At 36.5% G+C, this 23,612-nt stretch overlaps 2 protein-coding genes across 2 annotated transcripts in view; both read right to left on the bottom strand.

Moving 5' to 3' along the window:
* Positions 1-2,340: 2,340 nt before the first annotated feature.
* On the bottom strand, positions 2,341-16,372 carry ankrd34bb (ankyrin repeat domain 34Bb). Its single transcript, XM_030144396.1, has 3 exons — positions 16,163-16,372; positions 7,285-7,568; positions 2,341-3,863 (listed from the first exon to the last, which is right to left on the bottom strand). The coding sequence occupies exons 2-3, from the start codon at positions 7,485-7,487 to the stop codon at positions 2,411-2,413; spliced, it is 1,656 nt and encodes a 551-aa protein (XP_030000256.1). The 5' UTR covers positions 7,488-7,568; positions 16,163-16,372; the 3' UTR covers positions 2,341-2,410.
* A 1,301-nt stretch (positions 16,373-17,673) lies between these two features.
* dhfr (dihydrofolate reductase) overlaps positions 17,674-23,612 on the bottom strand; it is an 8,304-nt gene continuing 2,365 nt past the window's right edge. Inside the window, exons 2-6 of the mRNA XM_030143752.1 lie at positions 23,236-23,285; positions 20,047-20,152; positions 19,301-19,424; positions 18,092-18,207; positions 17,674-18,007 (exon numbers count right to left, since the gene is read on the bottom strand). Coding sequence (XP_029999612.1) covers positions 17,932-18,007; positions 18,092-18,207; positions 19,301-19,424; positions 20,047-20,152; positions 23,236-23,285 — 472 coding nt within the window. The 3' untranslated portion in view covers positions 17,674-17,931. The remainder of the gene's footprint in view (positions 18,008-18,091; positions 18,208-19,300; positions 19,425-20,046; positions 20,153-23,235; positions 23,286-23,612) is intronic.

Raw genomic sequence — 23,612 nt, 5'->3', positions numbered from 1 at the left:
TAACTGAATGTGTTTTGTTCTTTAATATTACGCAAATGCAATGTGCTTTAAAAATGCCACCAAACAATGTTAAATAAAACCACTTTTCTCCCAAAAACATTCAAAATGCATGTTTGATACGTATTTCAGTTTGTACTTTAATATTTGTACTTGTCTAACGCTGCACTAAAAATACACGACTAGTAAAGTTCTGCACTAAAAACTAAAACTATAAATTAACTAAACTATAAATTATAGGTAGTTTAATCAGTGTTAATGCATCGTAAAGATTGTCATGTTTATTTTGTCAGAATCATTTAGGTCTGAAAAGTCACTTTAAGGAAAAACAGGCACAGTTTTACAGTAAAATCAAGTGGAATTTGAAGAGTTTAACTTAAGGAAAAAAAAGAAACATCTGTAAAAGTCAGCTTTGTGGTGATGCATTTTAAAGTGAATCCAGGAGTATTGTAAAGTTCCTCTAGATTCAGAAGGCGGATGAGTTAAAAGTCAACACTTACTCCTTCAGTTTATCAACTCATCTGGGTTTTTCACTGGTCTGGAAGGAGACGGAAACTGTAAAAAAGAACAAAAACTGTCAGACAAACGTAGAAGAAAAAGTAGAATGTTTGCACTTTAAGTATAAACCTGCAAAAATATACCTGAACACACGCAGATGTGCTGTTCGGAGCCGATGGGAAGGGGTCAAAGGTCATCGATGAGCCTGGAATCATGTGACTAAAACCATGACATGTGACCCGTTCAGTCCATAAAGACACGACGTTCATGTTCTCTACTGACTTTAATGCACAAATAGAAGCGTACATGTGATGCAGAGACAAAGGTTTGGATCTGGAAGAAAACTGAGTCCATTCATGAGCAGGAAAACATTTTAGATTCATGTGTAAAGTTTGGTCTGTTTCAGATATTATACACTGTAAAAAATAAATAAATCTGACCGAGTGTATTTGTCTCATTTCTAGTCCAAATATCTCATCACACTTAAAACCAGAGAATCACCTAAAGAGGAACTGTTCACTGAGATAAAAGAACTGATTTAGAGACAACAGATCTGGAAATCTGATTTCAACAAATCTGACCAAGAGAATTTTCACTGGTTCCATTGGCAAATTTTTTTATATTGAATTAAGCAAAAAAAAAAAAAAAACTTGAATTAAGCAAAAAAAATATTGAATTATGAAAAAAAATTGAATTAAGCAAAAAATCTTTAAGCAAAAACAAAATCTTGAATTAAGCAGAAAAATCTTGAATTAAACAAAAAAATCTTGAATTAAGCAAAAAAAAATCTTGAATTCAGCAAAAAAAAATCTTGAATTAAGAAAAAAAAATCTTGAATTAAGCAAAAAAAAATATTGAATTATGCAAAAAAAATTAAGCAAAAACTCTTTAAGCAAAAACAAAATCTTGAATGAAGCAGAAAAAATCTTGAATTAAACCAAAAAAAATCTTGAAATACGCAAAAAAATCTTGAATTAAACAAAAACGATTGAATTCAGCAAAAAAATCTTGAATTAAGCAAAAACAGGTTCCAATGTGTTGCTAGCTAAGGAAAATGGACACTGTGTGAATAAAGTCAATGATCACAACTTTTTGATTTTTGTGGTGGCTTTGCAGACTTAAAATCTGCAATAATCGGAACAGAAAAAAACCCACAAAATCCACACTTGAAAATGTTGAACTGCATATGATTGTAACAAGAGCAACATATTTGATGTCATTCAGGCCACGAACGTATCAATCACCTCTCATATGTAAAGCTCATACATTCTGTATCCATCGTAAAGACAGGATTCTTTTTCGTCATGACCCAGTTACCTAGCCACGAAGTGGCTGAATGCTAATGTTAGCTATTGTCTAGCTAACAGTTTTACTATGTTGTTTTACTTTGAAATATATTCCAATAAAAACCATATTTTCTTCCTCTCTTGTCTTTTCAGTTGGCAATTGATAGAAAAGTGGTTAAATGATAATAATTTGTCAATTCCATGAATTTATATGATATGAACACAACAGAATGACATTAGCTAGCATGCTACGTCGAGGTTCCAATGTGTTGCTAGCTAAGGAAAATGGACACCGTGTGAATAAAGTCAATGATCACAACTTTCTGATTTTTGTGGTGGCTTTGCAGACTTAAAATCTGCAATTATCAGAACAGAAAAAACACAAAACTCACACTTGAAAATGTTGAACTGCATATGATTGTAACAAGAGCAACATATCCGACGTCGTTCAGGCCACGAACGTCTCATTCTGTATCCGTCGTAAAGACAGGATTCTTTTTTGTCGTGACCCAAAGATGCAAAGTTCAATGTTCTGTGTCTGTTCAAAGCCCACATACCGTAAAACAGATGTATTTTACTTACACTAATAAGAGCGCATGCATTTTCCGACACACATAAAACACACTGCTCTAGTGGTCAAAGGTTTCTTCAAAGTTGACCAGCTGTTTGATCTGCTCACTCTGCATGGAGTGGCGTCTCCACAGCGTGTTCTTGGATTTTAGATCCCTTGGGAAAATGGGCGCGCAGGGCAGGATAGGCTTCGATCCCGTCAGAACGCTGTTTAGTGTTTTGCTACTTCCACTCAAGGGGTAAGAAGAGCTAGAACTGACTCCGATGTCGGGTATGGGAGCGTGGGGATTCAGAGGAGGAAGGTACCCGGGCCGAGTGTGGGCGATGTGGTCCAGAAGAAGAGCCCCTGAGCCTCTTCGCTCCAGTCCGGCTGTACCTCGCCTCTGGACGGTGCTTTCCATGGACTCTCTAGATTCGGACAGAGGGGAGGATTTACTGGTGACCAGTTTTTGCCGTTCCCATCCTGCTCCGCTGTTGTTCTTGGAGGTAACGTCTCGACTTGCAAACTGTGGTAACTGCGAGTCGGAGCTGTAGTGGTCGATTCCGATGTTTCGACGACGGACGACGTTTTGAAGACTGGAAACATTAAGTTGTCTGAGACAGTCGGCGGAATCCTCGTCCACGGGTTTGGACTCGTGGGGGAAGGGGAGACTGTCGTGGTGTAAGTTCGGGTGCGAAGCCGAGTGTGCGGAATTGGTAGCACTATCATAAGACATTTTTCTACCCAAGCCTTTTCTTCCACCTCCCCTGGGTTCATTTCCTGACATGTTCTCCAGTGCTTTCAGGAGCCCGGTCGCATCTTTGACGTCGATGCTGTGGTGGCGCGAAACTGCCGGATGTCGTCCGTGGAAGGCGTTTACTTTGAAGGACAGCTCCTCTTCAGCTGAGATTTCCCCCAGTTCCTCCGCCAGAGAAGCCGAGTGGCTCTGTTGGAGCAGCAGCGAACTCTTCAGGCCCTGCTCCGAGAGGAACCTCTGGAGGTTCAGCCGTTTGTCCATGCAAGGAACCCGTAAAGGACTTGGATGCTGGATTGGAGAACTGGGCCGAGAAGAGCACAGCGGATCCCTGAGGCCAAGAAGGGGACTCCCAGGTTGTGGAGAAGCACTCGCCGATGACCCCTGCGGAGGAGTTCGGAGCTGGTTCTCGTACGGAAACACGCAAGATGTCTGGGGGTAGTGCATGCGCTCCACCAGGTCCGGAGGTGGAGGAACATTGAGGTACTGCTTTGTCAGCTGATGTCCTGAAGGCAGTTTGTTGGTGGTGATGATGATGACCTCCTTCCCCTTGGCCTTACAGGCATCCAGGAGAACCCGGAGAACATCCCTGTTGCCTGAATTGACGGCGTAAACCAGAGCGGACAGTCCCGTGTGGTCGTCCAGAGTTGGATTAGCGCCGCTGCTCAGCAGGAGGGACAGGATCTCGGCCCCGGCCTGTTCCAGACACGCGTGCATTAGAGCCGTCTTTCCAGTTTTGTCTTGGATGTTTGGATCGGCACCGTTTTCTAGAAGATACCTAGAGACAATAAAGATGTCATTTACTACATCTGGAAGTTCCTCACACACCTAAAATTAGGGGTGTGTATCGACAAGAATCTGGCAATACGATACAAATCACAATACTAGGATGACGATACAATATATCACAATATATCATGATACTGTTAAAAAGGCAATTTTTACCTCCACCAGGAGCTATTGTGATCACTTCGCTTTGTGTGTTTGTTTGTTTGTTAGCAACTTTAGGGGAAAACTCTTCCACCCATCTTTACCAAATCTTCCCCACAGATAGGCCTAGGCCCTGGGACCAACCCAGTACATTTTGGTCCCAGTAGGCCAAAGTTTAAGGTCACAGCAAGGTCACAACATCTACAATTTTCCTATCTGTCATCATTGAGCAGTTTTCGAAAATTCATAAAAAATTCAAAATGACCCCGATTAGCCTCCAATTTGATCCACCTGTAGCTTAGAACAATATCTTGTATCTGGAACAAAATTGTCCACATCCACTGTGGAATGTGGACTCTGTGGACATTTACATTTAACACTGAAAATCCCATTTACGACACATTTAAAATTAGAACTCAACAAATATTCATTGGAATTTAATCTAATTGGACAGACACATGACTGGTACCAAGCTTCAACTGTTTCTGCTGTATGGAACAACCTGGAAACTGTTGAATTTAAACAGAAATAGTCGATCCGCACACTGTTCAGGGTGTTTGGCGGAGGTTTGCGTTCTCTGAACACTTGTTTTGTTTATTTCTTTTTTTACAATAATTATTTCCTGGAAGAATTGAATTACACCAGAAATCTGCACAAATACTAAACACATTTTTATTTGGTCAGAACAGGATCTAATGTTATATCACAGAGTTCCTGTGTTCAAACTGAAATTCTGTTTTAGAGACATTACAGTTTAAGATCCTGTTCAAATGTTTATATTCTATTAGTTCAGAACTAACATCAGAACAGTTCAATCCCAACAAAAGAACTAACATTATTTAATAAAAAAAAAGTGTTAAATAATAATAAATAAAATATAAACAAAAAAGAAAAACAAAAATGAACGTCCACAGTATCTGCATTTGAAAATATCGATATAATACTTTTTAATATCGATACAGTATTGTGAAATGAAATATTATAATAAATATACTTTGCAGAACTGATATTTTCTTACAGCCTTCACTAAAATATGAAGCAGGTTTTATGATTTTCATTGTTCCTGTAACAGTGACAATAAGGTCTTATTCTGTTCTATTGTATTGTATTCCCTTTACAACACATTTAGCTCAGTAGTTTTTTCAGTCTTTTCAGACTCTGCACATATTTTCTGTATTTTGTTGATGTATTTGAAGAAAAGAGAATGACAAATAAATATTTATGCTCAAATCGACACTGTAAAACACCAAAGATGAAGGTGGAATAAGACTTTTGTACAGAACTGTAGATATTTTCCAACACGTTTTCCTCTACATTTGGGCCCGTCAGTTCAAAAGACAGTCATCGCTAAAATAAGTAGATGAGACCTTCCTGAAAAAGATTTTTAACAAACTCAAAATCTGTGCTGAATCAGATAGCTGTGTTAATTTAGCAAATCTAGCAAATGAACATGTCCTCAGAGTTCACTGAACTTTCTTCTGATTAGCAGCAGTAGTTAATACAGCGGTACCTTAACGTACGAGTTTTCTGTTACGAGCCGTTGCTTGGTTGATTTTTTGCTTTGAGTTTTGAGCTTTGAGTCTTATGTTACGAGATTATTTTATGGAAGTAAATCTGTCATCAGATTTTAAATTATAAAAGCCATCGAATTTCTAGCACTGATTTTTGTGTTGCACTGAAATTAAGAATCTGAATTTTATCACCTGAATTTTTTAAATTCTAAATTTATGAACACAGTTGAATTCAGAGACAAAAAAAATTCAGATACTTAATTTCAGTCCAAAAAAAAAATCAGATACTTAATTTCAGTCCAAAAAAAAAATCAGATCCTTAATTTCAGTGCAAAAAAAAAAAGTTCAGTGCTACAAATTCAATGTCTTATAATTCAAAATCTGATGACACAGATTTACTTCCACATTATTTGCCTTTGAGCGTACTCTAAAATTTGGCAATGAGAGAAACTTTTTTCCACACTTTCTTAACCCTGTAAAGCCTGAACCATTAAATCATTGAGAGAAAATTCCAGTTCTCTGAAAATGGAGCCTTTATTCGTCCTTCTTAACAACTCCCATTTCTTTTTTTTTCAAATATCAATTTCCATGTATGAGTTTCAATTTTGTATCATATTTGATACACTGGGTCTCAATGCTCAAATATTATTATTTTTGAACAAACAAAAACATAATATAACACAAACATGTCTAACAAATTGGTAATTCCTTTTCTAAACTGTCCCAGTTCTTCCTCCTTCCTCCTTAATGACAGTCTTGTAGTGTCACTGGAAAGGCCTCTGGTGAATGAACCCCTCCCCCTGGTGGATTATCTGTGTATTGCATGTATCTAATTGTATACATCAGGTTTTTCAAGAAAAAAAATTACACTGATCATGTAGAGGGCTTCAAAACTCATGTATCAAATATGATACGTTTGGCGTCATAGGGTTAAGAATTTCACATAAAATTCCAGACTTTTCAAGGTCTGGAAAACGTTTCAAAATTCCAGACTTTTTAAGACTTTCGAGACCTGTAGAAGCACCCAGATGTTACTCAAAGGCTCAAAATAGGTTTTGGATATGCTAGACATTATCTTGACGTATTTTGACTAACGGGTCATTTCAGTTCATGTCAATGGGGAAAACTGATTTGATTAACAAATTGAGTTACAAGCTCATGCTCATGCAACTAATTAAACTCGTGAGTCAGTGTTTTTCAGCCTTGGGGTCCCGACCCCATGTGGGGTCACCTGGAATTCAGATGGGGTTGCCTGAAATGTCTAGGAATTGATAAAACAAAAAAAAAAAAAACAAAAAAAACAAAAAACAAAAAAAACAAAAAAAAACAAAAAAAAAAAAAAATATATATATATATATATGGTGAGTTGAGAGAGACAATCACAATCCATAACAGACAAACTGTGAGTCTGAAACTGAAGCACCGTGGTTCTGTTTATCTGTCACATGTTCACTGTGGTCAGTTTCAGATGCTGCAGCTCTTTCATAATTCATAGTTTCAGTTCTTGTTTGTTCAGTATTAACTGTCCTCCTTGTAAATCACAGCTGGACTGGACAGATCCTGACCAAGGAAAATAAGATTCTCCCTTTGTGCAGTAATCTACACCTGGATTTACTGCCTCCGTCCACAATAATAGACATTATATAGACTAAATGTCCTCTAAAATTAACACTTAAGGGTTGGGAACCACTGTCGTCAGTCGAGGTGACGCTGTACATGTTTTGTTCTTTTAACCAGTTGTGTCATTTGCGTACGTACCGGACCATCTTGTACTTGGGGACACTCTGGGAGTCCGTATGGTGGGTCCTACAGGCCACCATCAGCGGGGTCTCGCCTTGTTCGTTGCTCTCGTTAATGTAAGCCCCTCCTTCCAGAAGCAGCCTCGTCAGACGCAGACGACACAAGTAGACGGCCTTTAGCAGGGAGTTACCGTCTGTTCGCACCTCACTGGACTCGCCCATGGTAGTGGTCCAGACCTTTATCCAGACTCGGGGTCTTGTCTTAGATTAATTCTTTGCCAAAAGTTGCACAAAACTTAAAACCTGCAACAAAACAGAGACGTTCATTTGTCTAATTCAACAACATCTGAAATGACCAGTGGCTGAACTGTTGAATCTTTCAAACCCAATAAATCACTGACTGTTTACATTCACACTAACACTCCGATCATTATCCGATTTCTGGAGTTATCAGCTTATTCCAGTGACCGTGACCCTGTTTATATGACAACAAAAGTCTGATAAGTGTTAGTACACTGCAAAAATCTAAATCTGACCAAGTGTATTTGTCTCATTTCTAGTCCAAATATTTCATCACACTTAAAATCAGACAGAATCACCAAAAGAGGAACTGTTCAGTGAGATAAAAGAACTGATTTATAGACAATAGATCTGCAAAATCTGATTTCAAGAAATCTGACCAAGATAATCTGCACTTGTTCCATTGGCAGATTTTTTTGCTTAATTCAAGACTTTGTTTTTGCTTAATTCATTTTTTTTTTTTTGCTATATTCACGCAAAAAAAAATCTGCCAATGGAACAAGTGAAAATTATCTTAGTGATTGTGATATTTCATCTCAAAATACTCCATCAATATTAAAAAGTACTATATGGATATTTTTAGGTATTTATTCAAATGCAGACATGGCAGAGGTTCATTCTTGTTTTTTGGTTTTCTTTATTGTTTATATTTTATTTATTATTATTTAACACTTTCATTAAATAATGGTTATTTGAATCATCCTAAAAGCACTTTTCACTGTCTGAGAGGCAGATGGTAGTTCCTTTGTTGGTATCGCACAAAAATCCTGTTCTGATGTTAGTTCTGAACTAATAGAATCTGAACATTTGAACAGGATCTGAAACTGTAATGTCTGTGAAACAGAATTTCAGTTTGAACACAGGAACATATTGTGATATAACATTAGATCCTGTTGGGATCAAATAAAAATGTATTTAGTATTTGTGCAGATTTCTGGTGTAATTCAATTCTTCCAGCAAATAATTAAAAAAAAAAAAGAAACAAAACCAATACAAAAATTGCCTTTTTAAAAGTATCAATAATATATCGTATTGTGATTTGTATCGTATTGCCAGATTCTTGCCGATACACACCCCTAGTGTTGTTAGTCCTAAGCATCTTCTGGTGCTAAACTTTTCCTAAAAATAGGTACAGATGAGGATGAGTAAAAAGTGCGATGTCTGCCTCTGAGGTTTCTGTACTTTTTGTCTAGTATTTCAGTACCAAAACTCAGTTTGGACCACCGTTATTATCGTTAACGAAAACTAACAAAATGACGAAAACTAGAATTGAAAAAACATTTTCGTGAACTGAAATAAATAAAAACTACAATTAAAAGAAAAAACCATAACTAACTGAAACTGTATTGTGTGCTTACGAAACTATCTAAAATGGATAAAAATTATGGATTCGTTTTTGTCTTTGGCAATGTCAGACTGATATAAAATCGATTTATTTCGCTCTAGCAGTTTTAGCTAGCGGCACCAACACTTCACGGTTCGCCATTTCTTGTCACTTGTGGTTTCCAGTCGTCTTCTGGTCCCCACTCTGCCTGGAAACATGGAGACTAAAGTTGGGAGAAAGCAGCAGAGTCCTGTCTGGGATTTATTTGAATACGACGGCGAAGAAGATTTACATTACATTTACATTTATGCATTTGGCAGACGCTTTTTTCCAAAGTGACTTACAAGGGAAAACCAAAATTTAAAAAAATAAATAATAACAAATAAAATAAAATACAAGAATAGATTAAAGACATAAAGCAGCTGTACAATTAAAAACAGTGCCGCACAGAAGATTAAAAGGCAAAATGACAGACTAAAATACAAGAATAGATTAAGAAGACATAAGAGCGCTGTACAATTAAAACAGTGAAATAAAAATATCAAGTAAAACAACAGAATAAACATAATAATACATTTAAAATGGAATGTTTGAAAGTGCAAGAGAGTGCTAGAAGATAAAAGATATGACAAAACTAAAATTAATACTAAAACTAAACAAAAACTAAGCATTTAGAAAAAAAAAAAAAACTAATAAAAACTAGCAAACCTGCTCTAAAAACAAATTAAAACAAACTGAATTAGAGAAAAAAAAAGTCACAACTAAATAAAACTAAACTATAATGAAAAATCCAAAACTATTATAACCTTTAGGCCTGTCGCTCTCACCTCAGTTGTAATGAAAGTCTTTGAGAAACTGATTAAGACTGAGATTCTAAAGGAGACCGAAAATGAGCTGGATCCTATGCAGTTTGCATACAGGCCCAACAGAGGAGTGGAAGATGCCACACTGACCCTTTTAAACATGATTTTTAAACATGTGGAGGGTAAAGGGGCATTTGCAAGGCTTCTATTTATAGACTTCTCCTCCGCTTTTAATACAGTCCAGCCCCACATTTTAATTAAAAGGCTTTTAGAACAGTTTAAGATCAGTAACCATTTTAACTTTGTTTTATCGTTCTTTTATTAAGTATATTTTATCTTTTTGTCTGGTGGCGTGGTTCGGTCAGACCTCAGTTGCAGAGAAACTCATTGAATCAAATAGTGAGATGGTCCAGTCGCCTGATTGGTGAGTCCCAGTCTTGTCCCGCCTCCCTGTACACTGAACAGGTCCAGAGGATGGATGCATCAGTTCTTAACAATGACTCCCATCCTTTACCAGGTGAATTTCAGCTCCTTTCCTACGGAGGTTCTTAGTCCCAAGGTGCAGGACACAGTGTTAGAAAAACAGCTTTGTTCCTGTCACCGTCACTGAGCTCAATAAGAAATAGTGACATTGCACTTTACTAACTTATTTAGTTATTTATTCCATTTTTTTTTTCCTCTATTAAATTATTATGTGACTTCCAGTTTTTAATTTTTTTATTTATTTGTATGTTCTTACTCAGGTTTTTATCCCAGATTGTTTTTATTGTTTTATCTGTTTTATCTTTTCTGGTTTTTATTGTGTTTTATTGCATCGTGTTTTTATTTATTTGATCTCACCTATTTTATTTACTTATCCATGCTGCTATACCGATGAACGGTTGAACACTGAGCACTTTTTGTTTTGTTTTTTGTTTTGTCCTGTCTTTTTGTCCTGTCTGTAAGCGTGATCAAGTACCTGTCTTTCATGTTCAATGTAAGTGTTGTTGTAATGCCAAGGCAATCACCTAGACTGCAAAAAAAATCTACCTACGGGTATAAATAAAGTAACCTTGACCTTGATTTAGACCAGGGCTCTCAAACTCATGTTCTTTCAGGTTCCACATTCAGCCCAGTTTGATCTGCAGTGGGCTGGACCAGTAAAATAATAACAGAATAACCTATAAATAATGACAACTCCAAATTTGTCTTTGTTTTAGTGCAAAAAAACCCCATTAAATTATGAAAATACTTTTATAAACTATCTAAACAAAAAAAAGATGTGAATAACCTGAAAAAACTGAAATTTCTTAAGAAAAATAAGTGTAATTTTAACAATATTCTGCCTCCACTTCTCATTTGTCCATGTGCATTATGGGTCAGATCTACAAAGACACTAAACACTGAGGAACAGGCAGAAAACACTTAAAATTGTGCTTAATTTTCTTTAGACATTTCAGGTTGTTCATATTTGTTCAGGTTATTCACATTTTATTGCTACAGGATAGTTTGTAAATGTAAATATTTTCATAATTTTATGTGATTTTTTTGCACTAAAACAAAGACAAAAATTTGAAGTTGTCATTATTTATAGACATAATGTAAGATTATTTTTTTCCACATCAAACTGAGAAGAACGTATGGAGTTATTCTTTTTTGTAGGTTCTTCTGCTGTTATTATTTGACTGTAGGTCATATTGGTTTGTATGTGGAAATGAAAAATCCAAAACTATTAGACCCTTGGTTCGGATCTAAGTGGACTGAATCGGTAAGTTGTCGCATTAGACGTCACCGTTTGTGTACGCTGCAGTTACAGCCCTTTTTACATCTTTACGTACATGCTTTTCAACTTACGCACGCACACACACACACACACACACACACACACACACACACACCTACGCACCTCCAAGTCATCAGTTACGGTTTCACAGTCAGGGTGATAGAAACACAAGGACACACACACAAAAGGCAGCACAAGTGAAAGCAGAAGATGACGAAGAACACATTCTGCTCCGAAGTCTGGAGGTGGAAGGATGGTGGTGGTGGTGGGGGGGGCTACTACACCCTGTCCTCCTGCTGATTTTCACCCCCCCCCACCGCCACAACGTCAGAAAACACACACGACGACTTCGTGTTGTAACCGGTGGCGTCACAACTTGTCACACAGAACACAATAAAAGACAGAGGACATACCGTTACGTCCTACACAAATGGACAAAAGTATGTGGACACGTTGAGTTCAGGTGTTTGTTTTCTAACAGGGTCCAGGATACAAAACAATAAGGACTAATGTCAGAATATAGTTTTATATTATGGGATAAATATCAGTGCATTGGTTAGTTTGGGTTAAATTATCTTTATTTCCAAAATGACTCAGAGATGGTTTTTACTTATTGTTTTTTTACTGATTATTTTGCTCATTTTTACTCATTTTGCTTGTTATTTTACTCATTTTTGTAACATTTATCGATTATTTTGGACATTTTTGTTCATTTTTTGATTATTTTTGTTCATTTTTTCTTCATGTTGATTATTTTTTTAAATTTGTAATCATTTTACTAATTTTTGTTCCCTTTCTTGCAGTTTCTTGTTTTTTTTTACTGATTATTTTATTTTTGTTCATTTTCTTGATTATTTCGTTCATTTTTGCTTCATGTTGATTATTTTTTACTAATTTATAATCATTTTACTTATTTTTGTTTTGTTTCTTGCAGTTTCTTTTTTTTTTACTGATTGTTTTGGTCATTTTTAATCATTTTGCTTGCTATTTTATTTTTTATTTTATTTATTTATTTATTAATCTTAAAGTAGTCATTCTATTTTTTCGTGATTCCTCAATAGGCTGGGAGATTTATGTGACCACTAGAGGGACTAGTGAGTCACTGTCCCGGTCTAATGGTGAGGGAAACTAACACAAGGTTCCTACACATTTGAAATTTAAAAATTCCATACTTTTTCCAGAGCCTAATTTCCAGATGTCTTGGTAAAAACATTCCAACCAGTCTTTACATTTGGGATTGTTGGGATTTCACGAAAATAATGTTCTGATGTTGGATGATTCAGGGACTGAGCACTATGCATTCATTTCACAACTAACAGAAAATGAACATTTGAGCAGGATCTGAAACTGTAATGTCTGTAAAACATAATTTTATTTTTTTTATCTGAGTGTTTTGTGCTTGTAAGAAGGTTAAATTATATATATTTAACCTCCTAAGACCCAGGAAATGTCAGGAAAGTACAAGCTCTTTTTTGTTTTTTATTAATTAAGTGCCTACATTGGAAACATCATGATGCAACAGTTTTTTCAGATGCAATTTTTATGGAATGTCCTTTGTAGTGGACAGTTTTCTTTTCTATTTTTGTATAAAGTTCTGAAACTCTTGTCCACAAATGTGGACAGAAAACCCATAGCTGGGTCCGAGGAGGTAAAGGTAGTAATTCTATTTTTTAGTGATTCCTCAATAGGCTGGGAGATTTATGTGACCACTAGAGGGACTAGTGAGTCACTGTGCTGGTCTCTAATGGTGAGGGAAACTAACACAAGGTTCCTACACATTTGAAATTAAAAATTCCATACTTTTCCCAGGGACTAATTTCCAGATATCTTGGTAAAAATATTCCAACCACTCTTTATATTTGGGATTTAATAGCCAGTCAGTACTAATATATATATATATATATATATATATATATATATATATATATATATATATATATATATATATGTATATATACATATACATACATACACACACATCTATCTATCTATCTATATATATACACACACACATATATATTTTTTTGCTTTTATGTTTAATTTTAATGAATAATTGTTTTATATTCGTATACCTGCCTTTTGCACTTGCTTTTTATCTGTTTTTATGTGTCTGGTTTCTGTTTTTATCTGCTGTATGTAAAGTGTCTTTGAGTTCTATGAAAAGCGCAATACAAATAAAATGTATTATTATCATTATTATTATTATCATTATTATTATTATTATTATTATTATTATTATACAAACATATGACAGAACCGATATTTTCTAACACACCTATTTACTCCCACCCCAGCTCCAGTTTTACATTGTATGGTTGCAGTTATATGACAGAAGTTAGTTGTAAACATGCATTAGTAAATATTATCAATGACAAAAGTAAAAAAAAACAAAAAACAATCCCCACACAAAAGCAGAAGTTGATTTGAATGGACACTGATGCCTGAGCTGGAGGTTTGAAGCCCTGTTTGTGGGTTTCCTCTGCAGGCTGACATTCAACCCCCCCCTCTGGTGCTTCTTTGAGGGGTCAGGCCTGGCCTTCAGCCGACACACACACAGACAGAATGGTTAATGATGGAGACGGGGAGAAAATGTCATTCCTTCACATTTTATCAGTGCATCATGAGGCCACATCTGTTTCTAATTCTAATTCAACTCAACTCAGACTGAGGACGGTTCTTAGACTGTTGGTACGAGCACGTATTCACCAACGTTCTCTGACGGAAGCTTATGGGATAACACATGAAACAAAAGAGGATGCATTTAGTCTGAGGTGGAACACAGAGGAAAAGGGATTAGATTAGACTGAAAATAAACCTGCAAGGACTTTTTCATCTGAAGTATCATGATTCTGTGTTTTAGAACAGAAAACACGAACTGAATGATGAGAGCGACAGTTCAGAGATCAGGACGAGAGGAACACGAACAAAATGACAACCTCTATTTCAGTGTTTTCGCTGGTAAAGTTTATGCCATGGCGCACCGCCACGGCAAAAAAAAACTTACCACCACATCATACATTTGATATAAAAAAATCAATAATAGGCCTACACATTAGGCTAGGCATATGAAACTGTTGAATTTAAAATTTACAGGAGTGATATTTTGCTTTTTTTTAAAAATGGAATTCTTCATTTTCAAACATTTCAAACTGTAAATGCTCTCCTTCCTGGGTCTCAGGAGGATAATTCAGTACAATACGAGACAAAATGACATATTAGACATAATAAAATCACACAAATAAGGAATGTCGGCCAACGAGGAACACAAATGTAAAGGTTGTGTCAGAGTTCTGAGCCTTAAATAGAAGTGTTTTACCTCGTCAAGGAGTGATATTTTGCTTTTTTTTAAAAATGTTATTCTTCCTTTTCCCACATTTCCCTGTAGTCTCCATAAACTGTAAATGCTCTGCTTGGGTCTGAATTCTTCATTCATTCAACTCCACAGCTCCATCTTCAACCCTATTTCTGAGTAATGACACCAGAAAGGTGGTTTGGAGCGCTGCCCTTTAACTGCACATGAGCCACTTCAGGCCCCGCCCCCTCCAGGTTATTGGCTGTGCTGCTCTGTCCCGTTTAACCATCAACTGCACATTTTAGGGAATGGGCTCCAAGTCTGGACATATTTTCAGTCTGGACTACAGCTGCTGCTGACAAACAATTATGGAGAAATACTGGAGAAATGTTCGACTGAAGTCTGCAAGGTTATAATAGTTTTGGATTTTTCATTATAGTTTAGTTTTATTTAGTTTTGACTTTTTTTTTTCTCTAATTCAGTTAGTAATATTCAAAATAAATAAGTTGTGTTGAACTACATTTTGATGCCAGACCTGACATGAAGGAACAGGGGGAAGGAGAGGAATGGGGGAAGAGAGAAAAAGAGAGTGAAGGGGGGAGAAAAAGGAAGAAGAAGGTGGCGAAGACCCTCACAAGAGAATATCAACAATAACAACCATGGTGATAATTATAATGGTATCCGAATTTTTTTGCACTAAAATTAAGTATCTGAACTTTTTTTGCACTGAAATTAAGTATCTGGATTTTTTTTTTTGCACTGAAATTAAGTATCTGAACTTTTTTTGCACTAAAATTAAGTATCTGAACTTTTTTTGCACTAAAATTAAGTATCTGAACTTTTTTTGCACTGAAATTAAGTATCTGAACTTTTTTTGCACTGAAATTAAGTATCTGAACTTTTTTTGCACTAAAATTAAGTATCTGAACTTTTTTTGCACTGAAATTAAGTATCTGGATTTTTTTTTTTTGCACTGAAATTAAGTATCTGAACTTTTTTTGCACTAAAATTAAGTATCTGAACTTTTTTTGCACTAAAATTAAGTATCTGAACTTTTTTTTTTTTGCACTGAAAATAAGTATTTGAATTTTTTTGCACTGAAATTAAGTATCAGAATTGGTTATCTCTGAATTCAACTATGTCCATCAATTTAGAATTAAAAAAATTCAGATGCAATAAATTCAAATGCAAACATTCAGGTGCAAAAAATTCAGGTGCAAAAGTTCAGATACTTAATTTCAGTGCAAAAAAAAGGTTCAGATAATTAATTTCAGTGCAAAAAAAATTCATATACTTAATTTCAGTGCAAAAAAAAAAAATAGTGCTACTAATTCAGTGTCTTTTATAATTCAAAATGTGATGACACAGTTTTCCTTCCATAATCCTTCCTGCTCTATAAAATATGGCCAAACTCACCTGAACATGTGTCATTGTTTGTGGGTGCCGTCCAAACCCGTCCAGGCGTCAGCAGAGCAGATCCACGCAGAGCAGTGACTGATGAGAGGAGGAGGCGGACACCACTCATATACATCAGATGGAAGCCAGAGACCGACCAATCACAGCGCAGCAGCAGCAGGAGGCGCTCAGCCAATGGCGTCTCTTCCCTTTGTGAGCGTCCGCGGGCGCTCACACGCCGTGGAGTGAAGCATTTGCGCAGGTAAGACTCATTTCTTTTCACCTTCAGGTATTCAGACGGTTTGTGTGCTGCGCGATGACAATGGGGCTGTCGACGTCAGTGGGAGTTCAAGGCTGCAGACGGGTTTATCTGGGCCACAGATTGCACAAGAGTTTCACTCACTTCAGGGATTGGATTTACCTGATGCAGTTGTCTGTCAGTGATGCAGAAAAAAACTGAGAGCATTAGTAAAAGGTTTGTAAAAGGAACTAAGACGCCCTCAGATCCTTCTGTAGTGACGGCGTTAGAGGAGTCTGCAGGTGATTTAGAGCAAGTCTGAGCTCAGCAAACTAAACTGTGACGTTAAAAAACAGAAATACACCACGTCATAGAACAGAACAAACCTGACGTCTATGAAAATGATGTTATATGGTTACATAGATACACACACTATATAGACCAGGGGTGTCAAACATGCGGCCCGGGGGCCAAATCCGGCCCGCCAAAGGGTCCACTCCGGCCCATGGGATGAATTTGAGAAATGCAAAAATTATACAAAAATCTTAATAATTTCAGTTCAGGTTTCACATTCAGATCAATTCAGTCTCGAGTGGGTTGGCCCAGTAAAATTGGATCATAATAACCTCTCAATTAGGGATGCAAATTATCGATTAATCCATTAATCATTAGTTGGCTGAACGATTAATTGATAAGCGCCGATTTTCCTGAGAACCTGAATTTCTTTCAATAGGGTGTATAGAATATAAGCTAAATATTGTTTATGTACTTCATGAAAAAAGCATGTCATATTCCTTAATGATTGATTTACTGAACCACTGGATACAGTCAGTGTTTCCTGTGGAATTCATCTGTTGGTGTGGCGGTGTGTGTGTGTTGGTGGGGTGGTGGTTACTTGGCTGTACGTGCAGTTTGGCCGGGGATGCGTGCGGATGGATGTCCACAATTATCTAATAAAAGATTATTATATCCTGTGTAGATCAGTGTTCTTATTTCATATATTGGCCAATATATCGGTTATCAGCCAGTATCGGATATTGGCTGATATATTGGAAATCGGCTTTTTTTATCCCCCAATATCGGTCATTACACACTTGTTTTTTTTTTTGACATTTAGTAAATATCTGTAAAGTTTTGCACATACGTCCAATGGAAAAGCAACTAGCCAACATGGAAACAAATCCAGAACCGTCTGGATGTGATTCATTCATATAACTAATAATAGATTCATATAACTAATGGTCCCATATAGAGGTTAGTTAAATGAGGCAAAAAAAAAGTCAATATCTACTTCTCATTTTGTAATCATTTCCACAGAATCGTTTATTCACTTGCCTTTGTAATACATTTGTTATATTGTAAAGAGACTTTTCCTGACACTATATACAGGTGAATATAATGACTGTTACTAGGGTAATGATGTGGTTTTGGATCGACTTCCAACGGTGTCACATCACACTGTATAAATTACAAAACCTGACTTAAAACAGCCGTATGTACATTATCTTCAGTAATCATCTACATCAGTTACTTTCTCTAACTCCCTTCACCTCTAGATGCTCTCATAGACTTCGAATCGGTACTGGATGCCGTTCTCCTCCTGCAGCTCCTTCGACACTCCTGGAAACCTGAAGGAGGAAACACATGGAGTAAGGAAACAAAGACGGCCTGAAAAAGATTTCATTCTGCATCAGATCGTGTTTATATCTTACTCTGTCAGTTGCCGGTATTTGTCTGGACTGATTTCGGGGAGGAAAGTATCGCACTCGAACTGCTTCAGGATCTGGGTGACAAACAGCCGCCGGGTTCCTGGGCTCTCCATCATCTCCTGAGGAACCCACAACAGCAGAAACCACATTAATAATACAGACAGCAGAAGGAAACACACTCTAAGACAAGGTCCACTTTATTTCTACAGTATAGCACATTTAAAACAACACAAGCTGCTCAGAGACCCCCCCAGTCCATGGATTGGTGCGCACCCATTCAACCCCCCTCCCTGATCCTCCACTCTTACGTGGAAAACATCCCACTTTCTAACTTTTTGTTTGGTAATATTTAAGTTATTTATATTGTTTACATTTACCATGGTTCAGGTGACATTTTATGTTTCGACCCTTGAGTTGTATTCAAAAGGAAATGGAAACAACAAAATGACAAACAGTTGATTTTTTTTTTTTAAATTAGTCGTTTAGATGAGTCGACTAATCGAAAAATTTGTTGAAAGATTAATCTTTAGACTAGAAAAGCACTCAGATACCACAGACCTCCGCCAAGGAAGATCACCCCCCCCCCCCCATCATAATCATTTGTTCCTTGTGCCAGTATCAGATTCAGATTCATTAATTGTCATTCAATAAGAACATTCCAGATGCTGTTACAGAACGAAATAGCAAAATGCACAGCACAAAATAAAAACAGAAAAAAATCTTAAAAACACCAACTAAAAAACAACCCGTATATATGATTAAATATTAAAAACTGCACTAAAATAAATAGTTAGTAAAGATAAAAAAAGAAATATTGCATGATGGAGGGGTCACTATTGCACCTATTATTGCACATTCTGTATTTCACTTCACCCCCTCAACTTTTGTTAAGTGGTCTTATGGCTGTTGGATAAAAACTATTTCAAAATCTGGCAGTTTTGCACCTCAGGCTCTGGAAGCATTTCCCTGAGGGCAGGAGGGAAAACAGTTTGTTGAAGGGGTGGGAGGTGTCTGTAACAACACCCCTTGCCCTGGACAGACAGCACTGTCAACATTTCCTGAAAATTTCATCAAAATCCGACCATAACTTTTTGAGTTATCTTGCCAACAGACAGACAGACAGACCCTGATGAAAACATAACTTCCGCCATTCCTTAGCGGAGGTAAAAATGAGTCATTAGTGGCAGCACTAGAATAATGACCAGGCTGTACCTTATAGAGTGAGCTGCCCCCGATCACCCAGACCTGGTCGGCCCGGTCTGCCAGCTCCACGTCCACCAGCCTGAGAGCTGAGCTGAAGTCTGCAGCCAGGTAGTGGGCTCCAGCAGGGGGCGCTCTGCAACATAACAAGCACTGACTTCAGCCAATGTTACAACTTTTAGTCATCAAAGCAGCAGCAGCAGCAGCAGCAGCACAGCCTGCATGCAGAGTGTTTGCTCTTTATCCAAATAACATCAGACTTCTTCAAAACTGCCATTTTACACCCTAACCCTTGACTTTATGTACTTTTACACTTGCATTCTTACTTTGTTGGTTGAGATTGTACCTGTTGTGTGTAATAGAAAAGTTCATTTTAATGAATGTATGAATGAATACATAATTTGAAGTAAATTATGTTTTACTGACAGAAACATTTTCAAAACATATGAAAATCACAAAAGTGCATGAATATCACACAAACAAGTTTCACTAAAGTCATTCCACTACTGACCGGTTAGTGAAATCACATCTAGTTTTTTTATGCTTTCCTCATGTATGTCTCATCTTTGAGCAGACTCTAAAATTCAATTATGAGAGGAACTTTTTCCATACGTTATTAAGACTTTCACAAATTCCTTTTCAAGGTCTGGAAAACAGTGTTTCAAAAGTCCATAGTTTTTAAGACTTTCCAGACCTGCACATGCACCCTGCAGGTTTACTGTGTGACATGTAGCGTTGAAGTTTATCTGGGCTTTTACTTGAGCTCTCTGCTGAGGACGATGTTGATGCGGTTGTTCAGGGGTCTGTTCTTCTCTGGGATGGAAAACCACGTCTTCCTGCCCATGATCACCACATTCTGCTTCCCTGGAACATAAAGAGGCTGACATTCAACAACTCTGCAAATACAAACCATTAATTTGTAGGGGTGTTAGAAAATATCGGTTCAGCAATATATCGCAATATTTCATTTCACGATACTGGATCGATATTAAAAAGTACTGTATTGGTATTTATTCTAATGCAGATACGGCAGAGATTTATTTTTGGTTTTTTGTTTTTCTTTATTGTTTATATCTCTTTTATTATTATTTAACACTGTTTTATTTAATAATGGTTATTTGAAACATCCTAAAAGCACTTTTTACTGTTTTTACTGAGAGCGGCAGATGTTAGTTCCTTTAGAAACTAGGAGAATTAGAAAAATTTTGTGATATCGCATTAGATCCTGTTCTGAGCCAATAAAAATGTGATTAGTATTTGTGCATATTTCTGGTTTAATTCAATTATTTCAGGAAATAATCTTTAAAAAAAACAAAGGAAACAAACAAAAAAATTGCCTTTTAAACGGTATCTGATGATCCTAGTATTGTGATTTGATTTGTATCGTATCGCCAGGTTACTGCCAATACACAGCCCTATTAATTTGTCATATCACAGATAAAGAAAGGTTGTTTTTCCACCTGTGTTTTAGTGCTTACCTTTGTTCCATTTCCAGTCGTTCACAGCCTGTTGTACATGTTTAACAGATGTGACAAATAAACCTTCGACCTCTGAACCAGTGGGAACCATGACGGTGCAACATTTCACTGTTTAAACTTTTTACACTGCAGTTAAAAGCTACTGTTTTTTCCAACTATAACCAGTAGCTCTGAGTGTTTGTAAATGCAGTTTCCTTTTACACTTTTGCCATCTTTTACTAAAGCTCCAAGTGTCCTGGAACTAGGGGTGTAAGAAAATATCAGTTCTGCAATATATCGTGATATTTCATTTCACAATACTCTATCGATATTAAAAAGTACTGTGTCGATATTTTTAGGTATTTATTCAAATGCAGATATTGTGGAGGTTCATTTTGTTTTTTGTTTGTTTATATTTCATTTATCATTATTTAACACTCTTTTATTAAATGTTAGTTCCTTTGTTGGGACTAGGGCTGCACGATTTTGGCAAAAAAAAAAATCCCGATTTTTTCCTCTAAAAACTCGATTTTCGATTTTGATTTCGATTTTTGGGTAAAACTACAAAAGACAACAGAAGTCAGCATGTCGTTTTCGTGAGCAGCCCACAATGCAAGGCACTGCTCTGACCTCAAATCTGTGATGGTATCACGTGATGAACCCCCAGAAGTTTATTTTTTCTTAATTAAATCTTTATTGAATGAAATAGAGTATACAAACAATGTATGCAACAAGAAAATAACAGAAGTTTGTCAGGGGGAATACACTATATAATACAATGTCCAAATCAGAGCAAATACTTATGTTTTTTACAGCCTTTTTGTTTCCAGATTTATCTAACAGCTTTAAATAAAGTTCAACATCTTTCAAAAAATAAATATTTGTTTTTGTGTTACAGAACTTACAGTTGTGAATGAAAAATTTAGCAAGTAAGAGGACTAAATTAATTATTTAAAGTTTTTATATATATATATATATATATATATATATATATATATATGTGTGTGTGTGTGTGTGTGTGTATGTGTGTTGTTGTTTTTTTTAATTTTTTTTTTTTTTTTTTTTCCTGGGTATCTGGGCCCACAGAAGTGATACCAATGTAAGTCAGTGACAGGCATCAGTCGTGCGTGCGTGCGTGCGTGGACCAGGTTAATATGAGTGATCCACATGCGGTTCTGTTTAAACTGAGGGATCCGTGCGTGGAATAGACTGACCCAGGACACACTGGAGGGATTCTATCCTGGAGCTGGTGCATGTGTGTGGGCACAGGGCTGTGTGGGCTCCTCTGCTGAGGCTGATGACCCCGAGACCCGGACCCGGATCGGAAGAAGACAGTACGGTACGGATCTGGGACAACGGAAGATGAGTGATCCGCATGCAGTTCTATTTCAGTTGCGGGATCCGTGCGTGAAGCCACGGCTTACATTGGTATAAGTACTGCGGGCTCATGAACACATTTAAAGTCCAGTCATTACACGGACTTCTGTGACAGACCACTGTCACTGATAGGAGGAGGAGCCTACGGGAGCCCGCAAGCGCACGGCCCGCAGGCACGAGAGAGATGAAATCGATTTTACGATTTCCCTTTTTTAAAAATCGTCCTAATTAAAAAATCCGATTTCGATTTAAAATCGATTAATCGTGCAGCCCTAGTTGGGACTGCACAAAAATAATGTTCTGATGTTAGTTCTGAACTAATAGAATATGAACATTTCAACAGGTTCTTAAACTGTAATGTCTGTAAAGCATAATTAAAGTTTTAACGCAGAAAAATTTTGTGATATAGCATTAGATCCTGTTCTGATCAAATAAAAATGTGTTTAGTATTTGGGCATATTTCTGGTGTAATTCAATTCTTCAAGGAAAGAATCGTTTTTAAAAAAGAAACTAACAAAAATTGCCTTTTTAACAGTATCAGGATATATCAGGATATATCGTATTGTGATCCTAGTATTGTGATTAGTATCGTATCACCAGATTCTTGCTGATACACACCCCTATCTGTAACTATTATTTCCATTTCTGAACACTGTCCATTCATAGGAAGATCATGTAAACTGAGAATGCATTGATTCAAACCCTTTCTTTATTTCCAAATGGCTGTGTTCATTGGTTAAATAAACACACAGTATTTGGCGTGTTGCTTTAACTAACTATCTGCAGGTTTGCACACGAAAGTCCCTGCATTTAAAATAGAAGAGAAATATCCAAGTAATTACAAGGTCAAATCTGACAGAGGCTTTTTTTCAACATGAAACTTCTCTATAAAAAGGATTCAGGCACTGCAGAAGTGGAAAAAACCTAAAACCACAAAGGCATCATGGTCAACCTTGGAACTTTCTTCAGCCTACACTCAGACATATGTGTGTGACCTGTGTTTGAAACTGCTGAAGACTGAAAAGCTTGGATATTTTACAATTTACAGGATTATTTTTACATGATAAAAACATAAGCAGTGTGTGACGGCATAGCCAATGAGGCGAGTTTTACCTTCCACGGATGGAGTGGACGTCATCTTTCGAAAATGTTTAAATTCATTGCTACAAGAAAAGAAGATATGAATTGATTAAAACATAATCTTTGTTTGAAAAATATTCTTAAATGTTATGCTGCTGAATCATGAGATGCAACAATCAGACTTTTCTTGTTCCAATTCTGAGTCCCAGTTGTTACAGATCACTGATATAATACCAGAGTTTAATGAATAAATTCAGACACCAAGATCCCTCTGTTAAATGTAACGCAACATCAAGCTTGACTTTAGACACTGATTTCAAATTTTGCAAAACACATTAAAAGCAACTGAATGAACCAGATATTTTAATTATGAACAAATAGTTACACTAATTGTAAAAGTCTAAGCTGAT

The sequence above is a fragment of the Sphaeramia orbicularis genome, chromosome 9 (assembly GCF_902148855.1).
Source record: "Sphaeramia orbicularis chromosome 9, fSphaOr1.1, whole genome shotgun sequence".
Taxonomy (NCBI): domain Eukaryota; kingdom Metazoa; phylum Chordata; class Actinopteri; order Kurtiformes; family Apogonidae; genus Sphaeramia; species Sphaeramia orbicularis.
This window is presented reverse-complemented; position numbering and strand designations above follow the sequence as displayed.